Genomic DNA, 20,140 nt, shown 5'->3' with positions numbered 1-20,140 from the left:
TCTGTAGGCGGCTCACCTCTTGGCGCGGCGCGTAGGGGAGCGGTCACGCACGCTTGAGGCTCCGCTGTAGGCCTCTTAGTTCTCCCTGAATCCTGAACTCTCCAAAAGCGTCCACGTTTTCAAGACATCATTTTCAAACTGTGAGTGGCAGTTCTGCTGGGCCAAGCAGTGTTTTCTGCGTCGAATGGTGAAGGGACCGTAGAACCAGCTCCTACGTCTTCAGAGGGAAGGGGAAGTAATTACACTTAACTTTCAAAGTTTTTAGAATTAAGCGATAGAGACTTTTGTTTCTGAAGTCACTGCTCAGACCCCCTGACTCCGAGAGGACCAGTGGGTTCCGGAACGAAACCGTGGGCGCCCTGCGCTGGTGCGGGGGGCAGGCCGGAGAAGCCCCCGGCCTGGCGTGCGGGCGCCTGCCTCCGTGGCGTGGGCGGCTCTCGGTTCCTGGCGCGTGTCCCTAACCCCGCCTCGATTTTGGGTCATTACAGACAAGCAACGGAGGCGGCAGTTTAAGCGACTACTCCTCCTCCGTCCCGTCGACGCCCAGCACCAGCCAGAAGGAGCTGCGCATCGATGCCCCCCCCACGGCCAGCACGCCGACGCCTGTCCGGAAGCAGTCCAAGCGCCGCTCCAACCTCTTCACCGTAAGTGGGGTCCCGCTGGGTGGTTCGGTGACGCTTTGTAGGGTCCGGAGTGAGTGAACAAGAACAGGCGTGGCTCCCGTGGAAGCCTGGGACTGCGATGCGATGCACAGGCGTGGAGACCGAGTGGGGTGGGAGTTTCTCGAGGTGCAGAGAGTTCTGACCCGTTTGTCAAATGTGGTGAGTGAGGGGTTTGTACGGAGATGGCTGTGGTCCTGTGACTTTCTCAGTCTCCAGCTAGAGACCTGTCACACCAAATACGAGAGATGACAAAACTCTGCCCAGTCCCCAGGTGTGGGTGCCCAGCCCTTGGGGTGAGACAGAAAAGCCCACCCCATCCCCACACGCCTCCCCATCCCCGGCCTGAGCACTCGCCTCGCAGGTGTTGGGGCTCGTGGCCGGCGAGGCTCCCCACCTGGGCCTGCCTTGGGACTCAGCAGTGGAGCGTCGTAAACCTGGCGGTGCGCCCTGGGGCTGAGGCCCTGGAGCTCCGACTCGGTGCCGGCCCGGGCGTGGGCGGTTCTCAAAGGCTGCACCGGCGGCTGGGATGCGGGGGCCCCCAACCTGCAGAGGACATAGGAGTGCTGCGTCCCTGCCCCGTCCCTCACCTCAGCGGACGTCACCTGTCACGCAGGACTCTGAGCACAGCTGCGGCAGACGTGGGGCCCCGGTCACTGGACTCGGGAAGCGGGCCATTCCTCCCGGAACTGGGTCTGTGCGTTAACAAGTTCATGCTTTTAAACCAGCTGTTCTCAGCCAGGGCGGTTCTGTTCCACAGGTGATATTTGGATATTTCGGGGAAAATTTGGAGCTGTCACAGTGCGGGGGCTGCGGCGCAGGGTTTGGCACTGCAGGCCACCGGTCCCCGCTGGCGCCTGGGATGCTGCTGAACGTCCTCAGCCGCGCAGGTCAGCCCGGCGGCCAAGGCTGGCCGGCTCTGCGTCCATAGGGCCCTGTGGAAACAGTGTGGCTTCTCTTGTGGCTGATGACTGCTGACGGCAATGCAAAGTCGGAGTCTGGTATTTCGGGTCTGGAACTAAAGGGGGCTCCACAGGGGTGGCCAGCAGTTGGTCATCTGACGTGCAGCCCTTGGGGGGAGTGGCATCGACGTGCACGCAGCTGCCAGATGCGGCAGGCCCGTCCCTCCCCGGTGGTCATGGCGGGCGCCCCGCTGGGCGGCCGTGCCTGCAGCAGGTGCCTTAGCTCTGCCGTGTGGCCTGTGCCCCGCAAGCTCAGCAAGTGCTGCTGCTGGTGGCACAGAGGACCAGGCGCAGCAGGCTCAGGCGCCAGCCTCCACTGCCTGCAGCTGTGTGACCTGGGGCAGGTCCCTGGGCCTCTGGGCTGGAATTGGTGGCGGGGGGTGGGGGGCTGCTGGGGAGCTCCCCCGGCGGGGCAGAGTCTCTGGGCCTTGCTTCCGTTTTTCTCACCGCCACTGACGCTGGGACACGGCTGCTGACTATAGGCAGCGGCAGCCATTGGAGGACAAGACTGGGCAGGGGCAGCCAGCTCTCTGCCTGTCTGGTGCGTTGGGGTGGCCGCGGGCAAACTGTTCTGCTGCGGAGTCTCTTCAGACACACCGCGAATGATGGCGGTGGTGACGAGGCAGCCCTCCCCGGCTCCGTCCCGCCCCCGCGGCACTTGCGGGCTCCCGCTGGGGGCTCTGGGTGGGGAATGGGCCACCTCAAAAGCAGGCTGTGCCTCCCTCATGACCCAGCGGACTTGGGGAACCTCATCTGCCAAATGTGCAGAGGGCGGGCAGGACGCTAGCGCGGCGGCAGGGGCAGAGCCCGGACCGAGGACGAGAGTGTCTGTGTGTCTTTGCCGCTCCTCTAGGGCTGAGGCGGGAGGAGAGGACGCCAGCCCTGGGTGCCGTCCCAGGGTGGCCGGTCGCAGGGAAAGAGGTGAGGAGCCGGGAGGCGTCTTTAGAAACAGGGCAGTTACAAGGAGAGGTCCAGCCTGCCTGTCCCCACCGAGGAAAGGGCGGTTCTGGAACGTGCCAGAAAATAGTATCCTGGACCCTGCCTGTGGGGTAACTGACAAGAGAGCTCAGAGGCAGGAAGAATCAAAATGACCATAACTCGGTGACCAAGTGTGCCCGGCCCTGGGCTGTCCACGGAGCCCGGCACAGCCTGGGGTCTCCCACAGCGAGAGAGCAGAGGGGCTGCCTCCCGTTTCCGCGCGCTGCGCGCGTGGGCGGCCGCTGAGCAGGCCAGGGGCCGCAGGCGCCGGAGCTGGTAAGAGCTGCTTCGTTACACCGCAGTGAACACAGAGGTCTGCCCGGGGAGCTGTGCCTCCTCGGTGCTGTTCTCGTCTTGCAGCGTTAGAAGACGGTTGGCTTGTGAGCCATTTTAGAAATTGAGCCCGGCTGGCTACGCGACAGTTCACAGGAACGGAACTTGGGGGTCGCGCAAGGAGCTGCAACAGGCTGGCTTCATGGCCTTTGAGGAAGCAGCCGGGATCCTGGGGACGGTCGTTATGGGGCCTGACGTTGGGGAGCGAGGGTGGTGGCCGTCTTGGTGAAGGTGACGGGTCGGTATTTTTAGGTTGACCATCTTAGAAACCGTAACTCCACTAGGTGTCAGTGTCTGCCAAGGAACGAGAAGGCCAGTTAATTTTGAAATCCTAGCTATTAAACTAAAGTCTCGTTGCTACCAGTTTACACCTGTTCTTAACTACATGGAATTTCAGACTCTTCTTCCCTGGTAATTGTGGGTAATTTTTGGTCTAAATTGGCGCCAAAAAAAAAGTGTTTATAGAAAAGTGTGCAGTAGGACAGACGTGCCTTAGGCTGCACTCAGCGAGTAGAAATTCAGGCAGACGGGGATTGTGGTTCCCAGACACTGGCTGCCTTGTTTATCAGTGTCACGACGCAGCGACAGGTGATTATGCTCACGCAGTGTTTTGCAAGCACCACGCAGACGAGCTTTACTGAGCAGGCCTGTGGCGACGCGGCCGCCAGGCTGACCACCCCGGATGTTTGCGTGCCTACCACTTGAAACAAATCCATGCACTTCCTGAAAAACAGCAGGAACTTAAACCTCTCCTCCAGGAGCAAAGTACGTGTTATATTTGGGATAGGATTTGTACTTTACTCATCAAAAGCTAAAGGACATCTCATTTCGCTTATTTTTTAATTCATTGAGGAAAGATGGACAGGCAGTAGCCGTGCCGGCCCTGGACGGCTGCCTCAGGCCCGCGGCCCGGTTTACGCACAGATACGGTCTCCTTGGCGGGGGTGTGGACACGTGCAGGGCGGAGGCGCACGGGCCTGCGCTCACCATGCAGCCCCGTCCGATGCAGGCCCCGCGGAGGCTTCACGGGCGAACGATCACACGTGACAGGCATAGCCGCCGGCCCCCGCCCCGGCCTGCGGTGTCTCCCCAGGGCGGCCCCCTCCCCGGCCCCCGCCCGGAGACAGCCCTGCCCCGGGTCGGGTGTTGACCGCCTGTGCCCACACTTTAACCCTGCTCTCCTGTGAGTCCCTGGCCGCGCGTTGCTTTGCCTCTCTCTGACCTCTGCAACAGAGGTCCCCCGACATCAGCGGTCCCCCCGACATCAGCGGTCCCCCAACCTTTTTGGCCCCAGGGACCGGTTCACTCGCCTCCCTACTGCTCACCACCTGCTGTGCCCCAGGGGTGGGGATCCCTCGGCTACAGGGTGTGTTTAAAAGCTTAGCGTAGGAAGCCCGCACCATTAAACAGCCAAGCATACCCTGTGGCCAAAGATCGAGAAAAGGCACCGCCCAGCTGTGGAAGCCCCCTGTGAAAACAAGGCAGCCAAGCCAGTGGCATGCGGGGAGCTGGGTGGGTGGCGTTTGGCCTTCCGCAGAGGAGGCGACGCTGAGGACCCCGGCCCCCCCCCGCCCCGCAGAGGTCGGCAGCCGCCTGCATGCTCATTGGCCCCAAGGGAGGAACGCAGGTTCCTGTTTGGCAGGGCTCCCAGCAGCAAAGCTTCCCGTCCCTGTAGCGGTGGCTGGTGGGGTTTTCCCTTCCTGGCTTCTTGGCTCAGACGCGGGGAGACCCATAAGCCTTCTTGTAAAGAAGGAGGAGGGGTCGTTGGATCCACCTTCCCCTTTTTCTCCTGTGCTCAGAGTTCGCCGAGCCTAAGCAGCCCCTCTTGGAGCTCGCTGCCGCCCTTCCGCGGTGGGCGTGATACACACGGGGTGGGTTTCTAGTTGTGCATGTGGAAGGGAGGGGGTTGCACCGCAGTCGCTCCTGGCACGGGCAGCAGGGACCGCGAGCTGCTGCGCGTCTGCTGTCGGCGTGGAGCCCTTGAGCGGTGACGCAGGCTGTGCCGCCGCGATGAGTCTCGGAGGCGGCGGGAGAGCCGGGGGCCTGCCTTCCCGGGCACGTGTGCCGCGGCAGGGTCCGTGGTCAGCGGCTTCGTGTCCGTGGAGCGGCTGGCGGTCGACGCTATGGACACACACCGCAGCCGGCTGGAGAAAGAGTGGCCGTGGGGCTGAGACCCAGCAAGCGCTCGGCCTCAGAGCCGCCGCCACGCCCTCCTCGAGAGGCGGATAGTTTCAGGACCCTCCCCCGAACGTGCCAGCGGTCAGGGCGTCTGGTCTGCTTTCGGCAGCATTTCGCTCCCCCCTTGGGGAGTGGGATCAGGCGCCGAGTTCAGCTCCTCGGGTCCTGCTGCTCCTGGAACCCGGAAATCCTCCGGGTCGCTGTGGCAAGGACAGATGGGCTGCCTGGAGGAAGATGCTAATTTTTTTGTTTGTTTTGTTAATTATTCTGGTTAATAGAGAATAATGAAGATGGATTTCTAAATTCAGAATTTATAAAATTCAGAAAGTACGCGTAATGAGCTCTTGTGGATTTAAATTTTTTTAAATGTTACCGCTGTGAGCTTTGGGTCTTGTGTTACAATAGGGAACCTCAAGCCGCAGCTTTCCCACGGATTGAGAAGTGGGGGTTATTACACAGCCCTTACTCTGCATTATTAATTGAAGAGTTAGAGAAAAGGGAGTCCCTAACCCCTCGCTGGAATTCATGACAAAGAATTGATAAATGTCTTCATTTCCCTTTTAGCCCACAGGAGTAAGCCTTCAGTTTTATGTTCTCCTGCAACTTTGTTGCTTGTTTTGTTTTCTCACTCCAGGCTTATACCATCCTTTAAAAAAAAAAAAAAAAAAGCGCAGTGCCGGGCACATGGGTGTTCAGTAAACGTCAGCTCTTAAAATGGTCAAGGAAACTTTTTTAACTTCACCCGAGGACATGCTTGTTGATTTCTAGAGAGAGGGGGAGGGAGGGACGGAAACATTGATTGGCTGCCTCTCATAAGGGCCCCAACTGGGACCGAACCCATAACCCAGGCATGTGCCCTGGCTGGGAGTCAAACCCGCGACCTTCCGGTTTATGGGGTGACGCTCCAGCCCGCTGGCCCGCTGGCCGGGGCGGAAGCGTGCTTTCAGTGAGCGCCCGTGGAGGTGCCGCCCGAGTGGGCACCGGGGGCACCCCCTCCCTGGGTCCTGTGGCACGGCCCCCTCTGCAGGAGCAAAGCCGGCGCCCACCGCTCCGCCCGAGACACGGGGCGCCATTCCCCGGTTGCCGCAGCGCCGGACACCACCAAGCCTGCTCCTTCCATACATCATCTCAGATTTGAAAAGCACGCGAAAATGTTTCTCCATTTTCAATATTGCGTGAGTAATGTTCCCATTGAAAAGTAATGGAGTGAAGTTGTCACTTGTCAGCGCAGTTATTAAGGAGGACGAGTCTCAGATCTTTCTCTCATAATGAAATAAATCTGTCAGGAGATCACTGTGCTCACACTTGCTCGTGCCACCGAGAGCCGGGGCCTTTGCCACAGTGCCCCGCCCCCCCCCAGCGTGCCCAGGTCCCGGCGGGCTTCCGGCGCGGCCTCCCCAGGTGGGGCACCGTCACCCTCCCGCCGGCCGGTCACCCGCTCGCGGGCCGTTCACAGGACGGCAGCCGTGCGGCTGGGAGAACTGGGCCAGGAACTTGGCCAGCGGAGCTGCCTGTTTTTACCCAATTACTGACTTACTGTCAAAGACATTTTCAACTTTTTCTTCCTGTTCTGTTTTCGTGCTGTTATACACTAGTTTGACTTTGAATTTGCTCTTTTCTCACCATGCAGAAGCAATAAAAAGAAACATTAACGACACCTTGATATGAAGCGAGAGCGTACCATTACGTTGCACAGCTGAGTCGTTAATAGAATTTTTCCAACGCTTCAGACGTTAATTAAATGTATACATTTATGTCGCAGGCTTCCCGAACAAGCAGCGAGGGGCCCCTCTCTCCTCGGCTGGATTAGCTGCAGCTTCAGAGTGCGTTTTCCTGTTGGGCGTTACTTTTCTATATGGTCCATTGGTCTCTAGTAATTGAATTTTGAACTCTTTAAAAAAGAATTAAAAGGTAATTTTGTAGTGGAAAAGTCGGGGGAAAAGTTTAGAACATTCTCCGTGGAATGACGCCTCCGTGGCAACGAGAGAACCCACAGCCTGTGTCTGGGGTATGCGTGTGCATGTTGGTACATACACGCACCACCCGCGGGCGCGAATTCTGCGTGTGCAGGAACTGCGCGGCCCGCGGCAGCCCCCGCGCCTGCTGTGAACCGCGGCCCTTCCTGCAGGCTGACTTTGTTTTCGCTTTTGCAGTCTCGGAAAGGGAGTGACCCAGACAGAGAGAAGAAGGGCCTGGAGAACCGCGCGGACAGCATCGGGAGCGGCCGCGCCATCCCAATTAAACAGGTACGCCGTGGCCCCCGCGCCCCATCTCTCCTCCCCGTAGCTGGGGGCACACCTCGGTCTCCCCTGGCTGGGACGCCGGCTCGCGCGCCAAGGTTCGTTTGATGTGCTCTGTTGATGAATGTAGAAGTCACTCACTTGACATCAATTAGAAGAGGTTCCTGTGTGTATTAAAATAGGATCATTAGAATAAGAAGAGGGAAAATGTGACAACAGACCTAATGAAGTGCGGTCTGCCCGCCCGCATATGGAGCGTGTTTCCAGGCTGAGCTGGCTTCAAAGGCTGCCTTTGTAGCTGGGCTTTGATTGGGCCGCTGGCCGCCGGGCGACCGGGGTAAATCAGATCTCCGCACAAGAGCCCCTTGTGAGCCCGGGAAGAGCCCGACGTGGCCCTAATTTGCTCGCGCAGACGGACATCTGAACACTGTTTCAGGCTAGTTTGTAACAACGAGGCAATTAGTTGCGATAATCATAGCCGGTGTGTCAGCTGTGCGCTCTTGTTTGTAATTTGCTAATGAAGGAATTGTAACTTTGATTAGGTTCAGTTTCATTTAGACCTTATTATATAAAGGAACATTTACAGCTGTAATGTGGGGCCTTAATTAAACTTCCTCATTACACGAGAGGACCTGCATCCGCGCATTTGTTTTGGCCTAGGCTGCTAGCCTGGAATGGGTTTTCATTAGCCCGGAAACCAGATACCAAATTACTTTATGTCGCAAGGAGAACAGGGATTCATGTGACATCTTTTGCTGTTCCGTTTCCAAGGAAAATAGAGAGTGCAACCCGGCACGGTGGTTTCTGGAAACGTCGTCTTTCCGTTTCCTGAGGGAGGCCCGTTGATTTAGGGCACGCGGTGTCTGTGAGGGGGAGCGCCCATGGGCGGGGCCCCTGCTCGGCCTCCCGGCCTGGCTGGGACGGCCGTGTCCCCTCAGGGCTCGCTCCTGGCCAGCCTCTCCTGCGGGTGCCTTGGCACTTTGACACATTTTGAAGGACCTTGTGTTGGCACTGGCTTCCCTTGTCAAGAGCAGGGGTCCTTCAAAGGGGAGGTGCAGGAGCTGGCGGGGGGGGTGGTTAGAACCATGCTGGGGGGGGGGCACCGGAGCAGGGAGGCCCCAGGCGTCCTTCCACAGCGCGGGTGCGTACTGGGCAGCCCCTGTGTGGACCGGCACGGGGCCCCGTTAAGAAAAGCCGTCTTCTGTCCCCGTTGCCGCGGGCGATGATGTCTTCCCTGAGGGGGTCCTGCCTGGAGAGCCCCCGCACGTGGTCGCTCACTCTTCCTGGGTGTGTGTGTTGACCCACCCGGCTCTCTGCCTTCAGGTAATTAATGTGCAGTTTCTATGCTACCGATGCTGTTGGAGCTAGAATTACAAAACCCTTGTACCCGCTCCCTCTCCTTTAGTGGCGGACGCGGGGACACTTCCTTTGGGGAATGTTAGAGCCAAACGCTGGACTGTTTCCTTACCTCATGACTGCTGTCGGTTGGGGTGGGATGGCGCCGGCCGGCAGGCCCCGGCTGTCCCGGGGGCCGTCGCTCCATTTGTGCCCTGCTCGCCCACCGCAGGGCTCTCTGCGGGCGCGGCTCTCCCTGTGCGTGAGGCCGGCAGCCAGCCCTCGGGCGTGAAATGAGGATTACGCAGTCCTTGGGGGCCTTGTAATTGCAGACGCTCAGAACAGTCACGTTGAAAGCCAAGAGTCGCGGCGCAGGATGCGCGCCCGGCCCCTGGTTCCTCGCAGCCCCCCGCCCTGTGCCTGCGGGCCACGGATGCGCCCACCCCAGCGGGCCCGCGCCGGGCAGGTGCCCTGACCTCAGGCTCCGCTTCCGTGAAACGGGGCCCCGGACCCTGTCCCCGTCCCGTGAGTCACAGGCACATGGAGATTCCAGGGAGAACTTCTGAATTCCAGCAAACCTGGGTCTTCAGATCGCTCGCTGCTGCAGCCCTCCTGCGGGGCGCACCGGCCGCGCCGATTTCCAGACAGGGCGGGACTTCACCTCGCACGCGCTCCCACCCCAGTTTTTCCGGGAGCCGAGCTCACGGGCGGAAGCCTGAGTTCGCCGCCCCCAGTGGAATGGTCTCGAGTGGCAGGCGTTGGTGGCGGGGTGGGGGGAGGGGCCTCTGAGGGGACGGAGCCCGAGGGGCCGCGCGGTCCAGCGCGTTGGAGACGCCCGGCAGACCTGTGCGTTGCGTAAACGGACGGTGAAACGAGTGCTGCTTTCTTGTCACGCGCTTCGCACACGCGTCCTGCGGCGGCCTGAACGTCGCCGCGCTGGCGTGGCTGTGTGTTCTGCACTTTAAACTGAACCCCGGCCGGGTGAGCGGGGCCAGGATGGGGACCGGGCCCTTGTGCCCAGGGCCTGGGCAGAACGCCCGCTGGGAGCGCGTGACGCGTTCTGGGTGCGTGAGCCGGGACCTCAGACGACGGTGCCCGGTGGTGCTCGGGCAGAAGGACGCTCGCCGGCTGCCTGCAGGAGGAACCCGCCTCCTCTGGACACCGCAGCCTCCGGGGGCGGGGGGCGGGGGGCGGGGCGTGTCCTCCCTCGGGACGGTTGCCGCGCTCAGGTCCTGCCCTTCTCGCCAGCGGCGGAGAGCGTGCTTGGCCCTGACGCTCTGTGGGCGCGAGGCCTGGCTGGGGCGTCGGGACCCCGCACACCGGCTCCCGGGCCCTTTGGGACCTCAGCGACCTCTGTGGTAGTTTTGATCATGGCAGGGCCTTGTCCCCCTCCCCACGGGAACCTGGTCACAGGCGGTTTAGGACAGAGACAAGGCCCAGCGTGCTCTGCACCTGACCTGGTCGGCAGGGATTGTGCTGCCGGTCCCGGTGAATTACGTTAACCCTTCTGCCGCGGTCACGGCCTGTGCGTTGTGAGGACGGGGCTCCCCTCACCCCTGCCATGTGGGAGCTGCGGGATCACATAGGCAGGGATGCCAGCCTTCCCTTGTCTCCCCAGTTAAGACTTCTCATCAAGGCGATGACTTATTTTCTGCACAATAACTTCCTTTCTGGAGGGCCTGGGCCCACCTCCCCTTTCCTGCCCTTTCTGAGGCCGTAGAGGAGATTCGGTTCAGACAGTGTCGTCTTTCTTTACTAATAAGATAGGGTCTACTGGAATAAAAATTAAAAAGCAAAGCAAGAAAAATAAAAAGCCAGAGGCCCGGCTCGGCGGCAGCGGGCCTGTCGCGTATGAATTTTTCATTGCTGCGGAGACTTGTACATACATAATCGCTTGATTGCGGTGGGAGTTGGGGAGCTCCCATGGTGTCATTTGCATAAATCTTGTTAAGTCAATGGCAGTTAATGAAGTACAAATGAGCCCGGAGAAGGTGACATGCAAATCGTTGGTGGCAGATGGGAGGTCTGTTTGGGGGCGGCAGCTGTGTGCTCTCCTTTCTATCCTTCCCTTTCGCATTTTTTAATCTCTATATTATTGGACAGATCCGCAGCCTGGGCCCTGGCCCCCTGCCTCCGCGCAGACCCCGGGCCAGAGCGAGGCCAGCGCCGGGCCTTCGTGCCCCGACGCAGCCCCTGCCGAGAGAAGCGGGCTGGGGCCTCGCCGGGTGCCTCGCGCAGACTAACCTGCGCTCCAGTGGGTTTGAGCGTCTAACCTCTGACCAGTTCATCTTGTCACGCTTGCACAATTGAAAAAATACGTATTTTAGATTTGGTGGGGACAGGTAAGAAAACTCCACCGCATTTTTAAAAATCCTCACCCAAGCGGGTATTTATTGATTTGAGAGAGAGAGGGAGGAGGAGGGAGGAGAAGGAGGGCCAACATCCATCGGTTGCCCCTTACACACAACCCAACCTGGGCTCGAACCCGCAACCCACGTGCGCGCCCTGACCTGGAAGCGAACCCGCAGCCTTTCGGTGTACGCGGCGGTACCGCTGGCCGAGCGCCCACCGGGGCCCACCTGCCCCTCTCGGCAGGATGTTCCCTCACGTGAGATTCCTGAGTGAACAGGCGTCAGAAGTGCTCTTTGCTTTACTGTGCTTCTGGTCGGGAGGCTGTTCTCCCTTCAGACAGGCTAGCGGCGTCGGTGCAGCTGTCGCTCTGCATCCCACGTGCGTGTCGGGCCGAAAGGGGGCGGGCACGCCCCGGGCCGGCGAGGGATGGCGGAGCAGGCCGTGCGCAGGCCACCCGTCGCCAGCGGCCGCGAGGACCCGTCCCCAGAGTGCAGGCCCCTCGGGAGGCCCCCACAGGCCTGTCTCGCTCGTGGCGAGTGTGTCCCTTGCCTGGTGGTTTGTTTCTTAAAAGATTTAAGTGCTAGAATCTTTAGGTGCTAGTGGGACTCACAGCGAGCTCTTAAAAATTTATGGGCAAAATATGTCACCCGCTTACTGCTTTTGGAAGTTTTTAATGTACTTATCGGGGAGATGTGAGCTGCGACGGCCGCTGTGGTGGTCCCTCAGGGTCGTCAGTCCTCGCTTTGCCGAGTCAGCTCAAGGCACACGTTCTGCAGCCTTGGGCCCCACGAGCGTCCACTGAGGACCTGGTGAGTCTGCATACCTTCTGGATGCTCCGTGGTCCCACTAAGGCACCCACTGGCTTCATGAGACTTAATTTAAGAGCCCAGACGTTGTGGCTACCTCCAGAGTGGATGGCCAGTGAGAGCAGGTTTCTCAGCAACAGCCTCTTGCATCGCGGGAAGACCCTCCCTGGGCAGCAGGGAAGGAGCCAGCGGGGGGGAAGTTTCTGGAAGCACTCGCCGTCGTCCTGTGTGCTGTTTTGAGGTTGTATGTGGTTTTGATTCTTGAGTGGAAAGAAGCAGTTGCCGATGAAGCGCAAGGCACCTCTGGGGTTGGTCCCTTAGGCCGCCTGCTGGAGGCCCCTGACCTCTGTGCACCATCTGGTGCGCCGTCTGGAACCCGTGCTCGACACCAGGGGACGGGCTGTGTGGTGTCGACAGGTGAAAAGCCGCCTAATGACACTGACTTCCAAGTGTCCTGAAAATTGGAGGCCGCTCACAGCCGCCAGGCCGACGGCTCGGGCCAGGTGCTTTCTAGGGGGAGACGGAATCGGAGACCAGGCTGTAACGTTAGAGAGGCTGCGAGAGGAAGGCTGGGCGGCCTGCTCTGCCGTCCCGGTCAATCCCCCTCCCGGTCGATCCCGGGGCAGCTGATGCTGCAGGGCCTCCTGAGCCGTGTCCGCAGAGGCACCGGGACGAGGGTCCCCGGTGGCTGAGCCCGACCCCCAAGGAGCCGAGTCGGGTGGAAGGCGCCCTGAGAAGATGCCGTTCACCCAGGTGGCAAATGAGCACCGCCCGGGCGTCGGGGCCGCGTTCAGTCCGCAGAGGCAGATAATTTACTGACGTGGACCTGGCGCCCTGAAAGCTCATTTACCTCATGTGGGCGGGCGGCTCCCTGGGAGCATTGCGTCCAGCCAGCCTGGTGTGCGCCAGACACTCCACCGATTACGACTATTAATTTGATGGGTCAGGTGGGTGCATCGCATGCCTTTAATTTGAGTCCTCAGCTAGTCTGCCATCATCAGGAAAGCGACTCAGAATAGCTGGATGCCTACCTAGGAAGTCAGTTGCTGTCTGTGAAGGAATAGGGCCACCCTGCCCTGTCCCCTGGCACTTTCGGCAACGTAGGTGGGTGGCCACGGGGTCTCTACAAAATGCTTAAAGAGGCTACGTGATGCAGCTTACGAAACCTGTCAATTAAATAGCAACCTATGGAACAACTTTCAATAGTACTTGCCTGGCTGGGAGGTCTGCAGGAGAGTGATACAAAGTAACACACGCTGAAGCTCTTGTTGCCGTGTGAACTGTCGTGGACATAATGTTATTTCTGAGAATTGGAGGTTCACTTTAAGATTCAGTGTGTCCTCTGTGTATCCATAATCTAGGAGCAGGGATAATATCTGACTAAGCCATGCATTTCTGCAAAATGTTTATTTTCTTTCAAAGCTCAGCAATGATGATGAAACCCAATTCCTTATGAGCTCAGAAATGTAAACTCACATACAAATAAGAGGAGCATTTCTCAAAGCTAGCATTCTCATGTATCGCCAGAACTTATTTTTATCCTGGTGAGTTAATGCGATAATTTGCCTTTGCCATTACTTCCTGCCAGGCTGTATCCTGTGCAGACGCGCCCTGGGTGCTCTGCGAGGGGCGAGGGGACAGAGGAGGTGTCTGCGACCCCGGCCGGGCTCAGACGAGCAGTAATGACCCCGGCCCCCAGGACTGTTGGGTGGGGGCTGTGATGGAGGGGTTTGAAAGGACCCTGGGAGCCCCCGGAGCTCAGGAACGGTGGATGCTCTTAAGCTGCAAAGAGGAGGGTGAGGGAAGTAGAGGCAGGGACAGTCCCGCTGGGCTTTGAGGTATGCGTGGGCGGTCCCCAGAGGCTGGAGGGGGGAGACTGAGCCCAGCTGTGGGGAGGCGGTACCTGCGGAGGGCGCCGGAGGGGAGCCTGGAATGGTGGTGGCATCTGGTGGCCGAGGGCTGTGGCTGCCCTCAGAGGGCCACCAGAGCGGTGGTGGCTTCCGCACACTGGCTGTGGGAGCCGTGACATGTTCCCACACACGAGGGGGTGAGCCTCGGGACCGCACAGAGCTCAGGGTGCCAGGTGCCGCCGTCCCCCAGAGAGAGTGTGCTTCCTCGGTGTCCCCGGGGGCTGAGCGGAGCAGCCTTGGCCTCCCGGGCTGCTGTGCCTCCGTCCCAGCCGGTCGGAGGGCTCCTCCACTCTCGTTACTGTAGGCCCGTGGCGTCCGTGGTGATGAGTAGTTATAACTCGTCAGGGTGCTCGGGGCGGCCGGCGTGTAGTGGGTGGGGAACTGAGCGGGGAAACTGTACTGGGCTTGCCTCTGTCACCCCTTCGAACTCGGCAGCGGGGGACACGGTAGCCCCATTCCCCTGCGGAGAAGCGTAAGGCTCGGGGACCCAGCCTCGCGCAGCAGTGCCCCTGCCTGCTAGGGCGGTAGAAGCAAAGCGCCTAGGGCTGGGCGGCCTGAGCCGCAGACGCTTGTTTATCACGGTCCTCGGGGCTGGGAGTGCCTGGTGACCTCAGGGTGGGTCCTGGTGCGGCCTCTCTCCCTGGCCTGAGACGCTGCTGTCTTGCCGTGCCCTCCCTCCCTCCATGTGTGCTCGCTCTTGGCATCTCTTCCTCCTCTTACAAGGCCACCAGGTGTTGGGTGGGGACCCCACCTTAAGACCTCGGTTGTCTCTTTAAGGACCCTCTCCCTACATCGAGTCATGTTGGGGTTTGGGCATCAACGTGGGCATCGAGGGAGGAACACTGTGCAGCCTGTGACACAGCTGGCGAGTTGGCCAGGAGCTCGGGTCTGGGACCCCGATGGCCACCTGTGACTTCCTCTCCGTTCTGCCTTTGTTCCTCCTGGTTGTACAAGCTACAGCCGCTGTATTCCTATCAACGGTAGGCGCTCTGTTGGGCAGGGAACGTTCAAGACTCAGGACATTCTGAGTTGAGAGTTTCAACTTAAATCCTTTTAAGCTGTAGCAAACCGTTACTTGGGGCGTGACTGTGGCGGGCACACCTCCCACCGCAGAGCTCCTCCCTGACTCCCCGCTACCGGAGTGTGGCATGACTGTGAAGGTTCTCACTCCCGGTCAGGGGCGGCCCGTCAGGTTGGGTTTGAAAAGAAAAACCAAGTGCTAATCATCAGCCCAAGTGATTTCATTGGACCTTTTCCTGTGGGCAGTGGTCTTACACAAGTGAGTCTCTTTAAATCATGTGACCTCACCTAATTCGCCACCACCCTGAGGCAGGACTTGCTGCCAACCCCAGAGCCGCCCGAGGCTCGGGGAGGTGGTGGTGTGTAGCCAAGATTAGAGCTGCTAAGGGGTAGAGCTGGGATCTCTGAGTTCTCCGGGGTGTGTTTCCAGAACAGTCTTCACTGTTACTATCACCCTGATTTAATCTGTACTTACAATGACCCTCTTTTCTAAACCAGATCAGAAATCGAGGAACTGGCCGCCTCTCCTCATGGGGTTCCAGCACCACAGCGTCTCAGGCAGGGCCGTCCCAGAACACGTGCGCCGCCCGGCACCTGCCCAGCTGCGGGCCTCGCGCCGTGGCCTGAGAGGGCTGCCTGCCTGTCCTGGGGGTGACTGCTGCCACCTTCCCTGATGCTCAGGCAGCTGGACCCTCCACAGGCCCCCGTGCCCACATGCGTCCGGAGAGAGCACGCCCTGGGCGGGGTCCCCTCCCGCAGTGTCCGCGGGGCGGGGCGTGGGCAGGTGCTGGTGGCCATCGACTGAGTGGATCAGGGCCCCCGAGCAGGTTTCCTTTTCAAAACAAAGTTTTGTTTAAATGTATAGGTAGCGTTCATGTGCCCCTGAACTTGTGCTGTCCTGTGTTGTCTACTGAGTAGGTCGGGGTTACGCGCCTTCGGCAGGAACACCCCAGAACTCTGCCCTCCTCCATGCCTTCAGCAGGGGGCACATGGTACCCCGCTGCGGTTGGTGGCACCAACCTTGGCCGGTGGTGGTGGTGGGAGGGGCCCGCTGAGTTTCCCTGCGGGAAGTGACCTTTCCCTTGGAAAATGTTGGTGACTCTCTGGGGCAGGTGTGTTGAGACTGTGCTGATGTTCTGTAAGAACATTTTTAACGCTCTAAGTCATGTTCAACAATAAGTAGGTTTTAGAAACAAAGGCCATTTCCTTTTGAGAAATGTGCGTGGTCTTGGATAAAGTGCCTGCGGACAGAGGGTGTGCGTCCCTGTGCGTGCGTGTGCGCGTGCGAGGGGGCAAGGCTTGTTTTCCCCTCTCGTCGGGCGCGAAGGAGGAGTCTAACCAGGAGACGCTTTCTGATGGGGGGAGAGTTCAAGTGCAGTTATTACACGGCAAACCACATTTACGTACGCACTGGCCTTTTGACATAGGGTGTGTCGTCAACTCCTCTCATAGCCTGAGAGAAAGGACAGCTGAGGTGGTTCCGGTGTGATTGGTGCTTTTCCCAACCTGCATTGATTTACCGTCCGAGAACAGGCGTTGAGTGCTGCGTAGCCCCTCCTGTGGGGGGCGGGGCTTGAAAATGATGGGGCCCGCGAGCAGGAGCCGGAGGGGCCCGGGGAGAGGAGGCGCCAAGAATGTCGGACGTGTGCGTGGCCCTGGCGATCACGTGCGGCAGTGCCCAGACGCGGGGGTGGCCAGGAGCTCTGGGCCTTGGAGGATGGTGGGCACGCGGGAGGACCTCACTAAGCCCTACGGGAGGACCAGTGGCTGTCGCTTTCTTTCCCTGAAGATCAGTCGCTGTGTGAGACAGAGGTCGTCTGAGGGCTGGCGTGGGCCGGGGGGCCGGCCACCCGCCGAGGTCTGCTTGCCTTCGGGCTCGGGTCGGTTTCTGCATGAGAGCTGAAATTCTACCACTTGGGAGCTGACATTTTTTTCCTAAGTAATTTATGTTAGAATAAAGAATATGTGTATACGAGGATATGTGTATGACACATACGTTTATGTAATATAGTGCCATATACTAATTCTGCGTATTAACCGTATTTTTCTCTGTGATCTTCCCTTTTTTGTCCAAACGACCAAATGTTTTCCCTGCACTTGTTATGGAACGACAGTGTCCTGGCACAAAACACGCTGTTTTTGAAGGGAAACAGGGTCCCCGGAAGGCGAACGACGTGCCCGGGGTTACGTGGTGTTACGTGTGAGGGGCTGGGAGTGATGGTTTTTTGCGTCACTGCCTGCTCCGCCATTGTTAACATCCATGTCCCAGGTATCTTCTTCATCCTGGGGAGTCAAGAAAAGCAGCAATAACAACTAATGTTGGACACGACTTCGACTGGGCTGTGTGACCAGACCATTTCTCCCAAGTTTTACACCATTCGCTCTGACGGTGCACAGAGTGTGAGGGAGAGAACAAAGGCAGGCCATGGTGTCTGCATGGCCCGGGCCCTGGCTGGGAAGGACCCAAGTTTGTCCGCAGGCTCGGACCCGGCCCCACGTGGCCCCACGCAGCCGCCTCGCCGTTCCCTGGACGAGGCGGAGGAGGCTCTGCTCCGTGGGCTCAGAGCCAGGAGGAGGCAGAGGCGGGATCTCAAGCACGGTCCGCCTCTTCCCCAAGCCTGGGCCCCGCTCTGGCACTGCTGAGGCTCCTGTGCGACCTCACGGCGGGGGGCGGGAGGCGGGGGGGTCAGCGCCTCGGGCACAGGGCCATGGCCAGTGGCCAGCGCCCCCACCCAGGGGTCCTCGGCCGGTGGCACCCACGCCCCGCGGCCCAGCCAGCCCCCTTGCAAGAGGTCCATCCCCTTGCTGCGGAAAAGCTCTGAGTGGATTCCACGGCAGTTGTTTGTAATTGGAGTATCTGGAATTCACTGTGGTTTTAATTACTTGATGACTAGTTCTTTCAAATGTACTGTACTCACTGTGGGCCTTGCAAATTGGTAACTGGTAGCTACCAGCATAATTAAATATCGCCAAGCACTTGGCTGCCGCCGCACTGAACTGTGAAGAAATAATGCGTATAGCCAATCAAAAAGAGATCCTTGTAAACTCATTTACGGCGGCGGTGCATGCGTGGGCCATCAGAGTGCTTATTGCAGGAGAAATTAAAGATACAGTTCTGTGCGGAGAGGCAATATAGAAATTAGTTCCTGAATTACTCGTTAATTGATTTGGTAATTCCCTGGGGTCTGCGCTGTGCCTGTCGCCTCCCTTTCTCTTGTTGCGTTCAGTTAACAGTGACTCTCCTCAGAGCAATAAAAATGTTCGCACTTCCATTCGATACGTCCTCACCTCGGCCCGCCCACGTGCCGTTTGCAGGAGCAAATGTGTATGTTTGCGCCTGGAACGCGGCAGGCGCGGGGCTGCTTCGTGCGCGCTCGTCAAGGGGGCCGCGGCGGCCGGGGGACCGCGTAATTTCTGCGGGAGGGAGGCGGTTCCCTGATGATTTTTTTCCCCTCTGATGTCGGCCCTCCTTTTATTATCAACAGAGGAGGAGATTCGGTGGACTTGATTTATGAAAGTCTTTTCTCGTTGTTTGCAATTCAGCAAGAATAACCATGCAAGAGGCCATTTGCAGAAACATGCAGATGCTCCTGGGAAGGATGCCGGGAGGCGGGTCGGGCCCTCCGCGCGGAAATGGCGCACGGACCAGAGGGGCTCCGTGAGCCTGGGCGGGCGCGAGCCTCTGGGGTCTGCTCCTCATCCGTCCGTCTGTCCATCCCTTCCTGCCTGCGAGAGACAGACAGGAAGTGACTTTGGGATTATGCATGAATCTGTGCAGCTTCGATGAAGAGGTCAGAAACTGCTCCTTTTGGGTCTTTGAAAGGACACCCGCATCATCAGACACAGTTCTAGTATCTTGTTGACTAAGAAGCAGCATAAGAGACTTTCTGAAAAATACCATTACATTCGTTTTACATCAGTCTGTTATTTTTTTCCTGTTACCCTCCCCCACAATCCCCCACTGGGATAAATATCATCATGCTTTTGCTACATTTAGGGCAATTAATGTTTTATTTCAATGTCAACTTCTTAAACTCTGTAGTAACATTTCACTTTCCATTAGGAAAAGCAGAAAACATTTGCATTTAGCATTGTATCTCTTAAGAAGTGCAAAGATGTGACGAGAACTATTTCTTTATAGACTCAACGCAGTGACTCTTGGCGCCATCCAAAGGGCCCCCAGGGACGGGAGAGGCACGCGGGGGTCTTGGGGGGCGTTGGTGAGGTGTTGCGCCTCCAGGAGGCAGGGCAGGACCGCGCCCCCCGCCACCGCCCCCGCCCCAATCTCCACTCCAGACCGAGTCCTTCCAGCCGCCCCTGACGGCGTTGCGGGCCTTGTCCCCAGTGACAGGGCTCCTCGGGGACCCATGAGGCCCCGCCTCTGTCCACAGCTGCGGTGCCGACCGGGCGGAAGCCAGCCGCGCCCCGCGCCCTTTGGGTTTCGTGTTCGTCACTGCTCCCTCCACGTTCCCAGTTTACACGTGTCCTCAGAGAACTCTGCCCTGCAATCTCCTTCCCAACGTCACCTCTCTAGCACTTTCCTCTGTCCGTGGATTCAAAAAGAACAAAATTGAATTTCACCCCAGAACCAGTGGATTTATAGGTCCCTCCCCCTGTGGCCACGAAACAGGACTGAGTTTGATGGATCTGCCTTCAGTTTCCAGGTGACGTGGGTGGTGGGTCCCTCCTTGGAGAACCCAGCACGGAACCCTTTATCTCCCTACTGGGTGGGGGCTGGGGCAGCAGCCCCGGTCTCCCGAACTGCAGAGGACAGGGCATCCGTCCCCTTGAGGGACTTAGAAAGACGCAGCTGTAAACGTTTTACATTTTAAAATATGTGCCTTTTATCTCCTGCTCTGTGAGCCTGTCTGTGCTTGAATGTGTTTCCTATTACTTATCAGTTAAAGTACTAATTGTGTATCTACCCCAAGGCTCACCTTGTCTGCGCTGTGGATTCACGAGTATGTGAGCATTCTGCGGACCCCGGGGTTCCTGGGTCCCCCCAAGCGCCCTGGGTGGGGACCGTAAGGTGCGGCTCCGGGCGCCCCAGGCTGGGGATTTGGAGCAGGAGGTGACAGCTTGCCCATGAAGCTCCAAGATGATGAACACTTCTCCATGAGACTTCTCATGATATTTCTGTGCTTTAATGACTATTTCTACTAATACTTGTACTAATAATTTTTAATGGTTCGCACTGAGAGGGTGACATTTTGATACATTAATGAGCCTTATCAATGACTTCTAAAAGTTCTTTAGTCTGCCAGGACACTCTGTCACAGTCCCCGGAAGGAAGGGGAGGGCGGGGGGCCGGGGCTAAGTGCCCGCCCTCTGCGCAGTAAATCGTGGGTGTCTCTGGCCGCGAGAAGG

At 58.6% G+C, this 20,140-nt stretch overlaps 1 protein-coding gene across 4 annotated transcripts in view; it reads left to right on the top strand.

The window, feature by feature from the left end:
• AGAP1 (ArfGAP with GTPase domain, ankyrin repeat and PH domain 1) overlaps positions 1–20,140 on the top strand; it is a 415,191-nt gene that overhangs the window by 195,507 nt on the left and 199,544 nt on the right. For all 4 annotated transcript variants that reach the window (XM_054571257.1, XM_054571253.1, XM_054571255.1 and 1 more), the window contains 2 exons: positions 489–644; positions 7,264–7,356. In XM_054571257.1, the coding sequence (XP_054427232.1) occupies positions 489–644; positions 7,264–7,356 (249 nt within the window). The remainder of the gene's footprint in view (positions 1–488; positions 645–7,263; positions 7,357–20,140) is intronic.

The sequence above is a fragment of the Pteronotus mesoamericanus genome, unplaced genomic scaffold (assembly GCF_021234165.1).
Source record: "Pteronotus mesoamericanus isolate MK-2021 breed Mesoamerican mustached bat unplaced genomic scaffold, CSHL_Meso_final contig_1018, whole genome shotgun sequence".
Lineage (NCBI taxonomy): Eukaryota > Metazoa > Chordata > Mammalia > Chiroptera > Mormoopidae > Pteronotus > Pteronotus mesoamericanus.
This window is presented reverse-complemented; position numbering and strand designations above follow the sequence as displayed.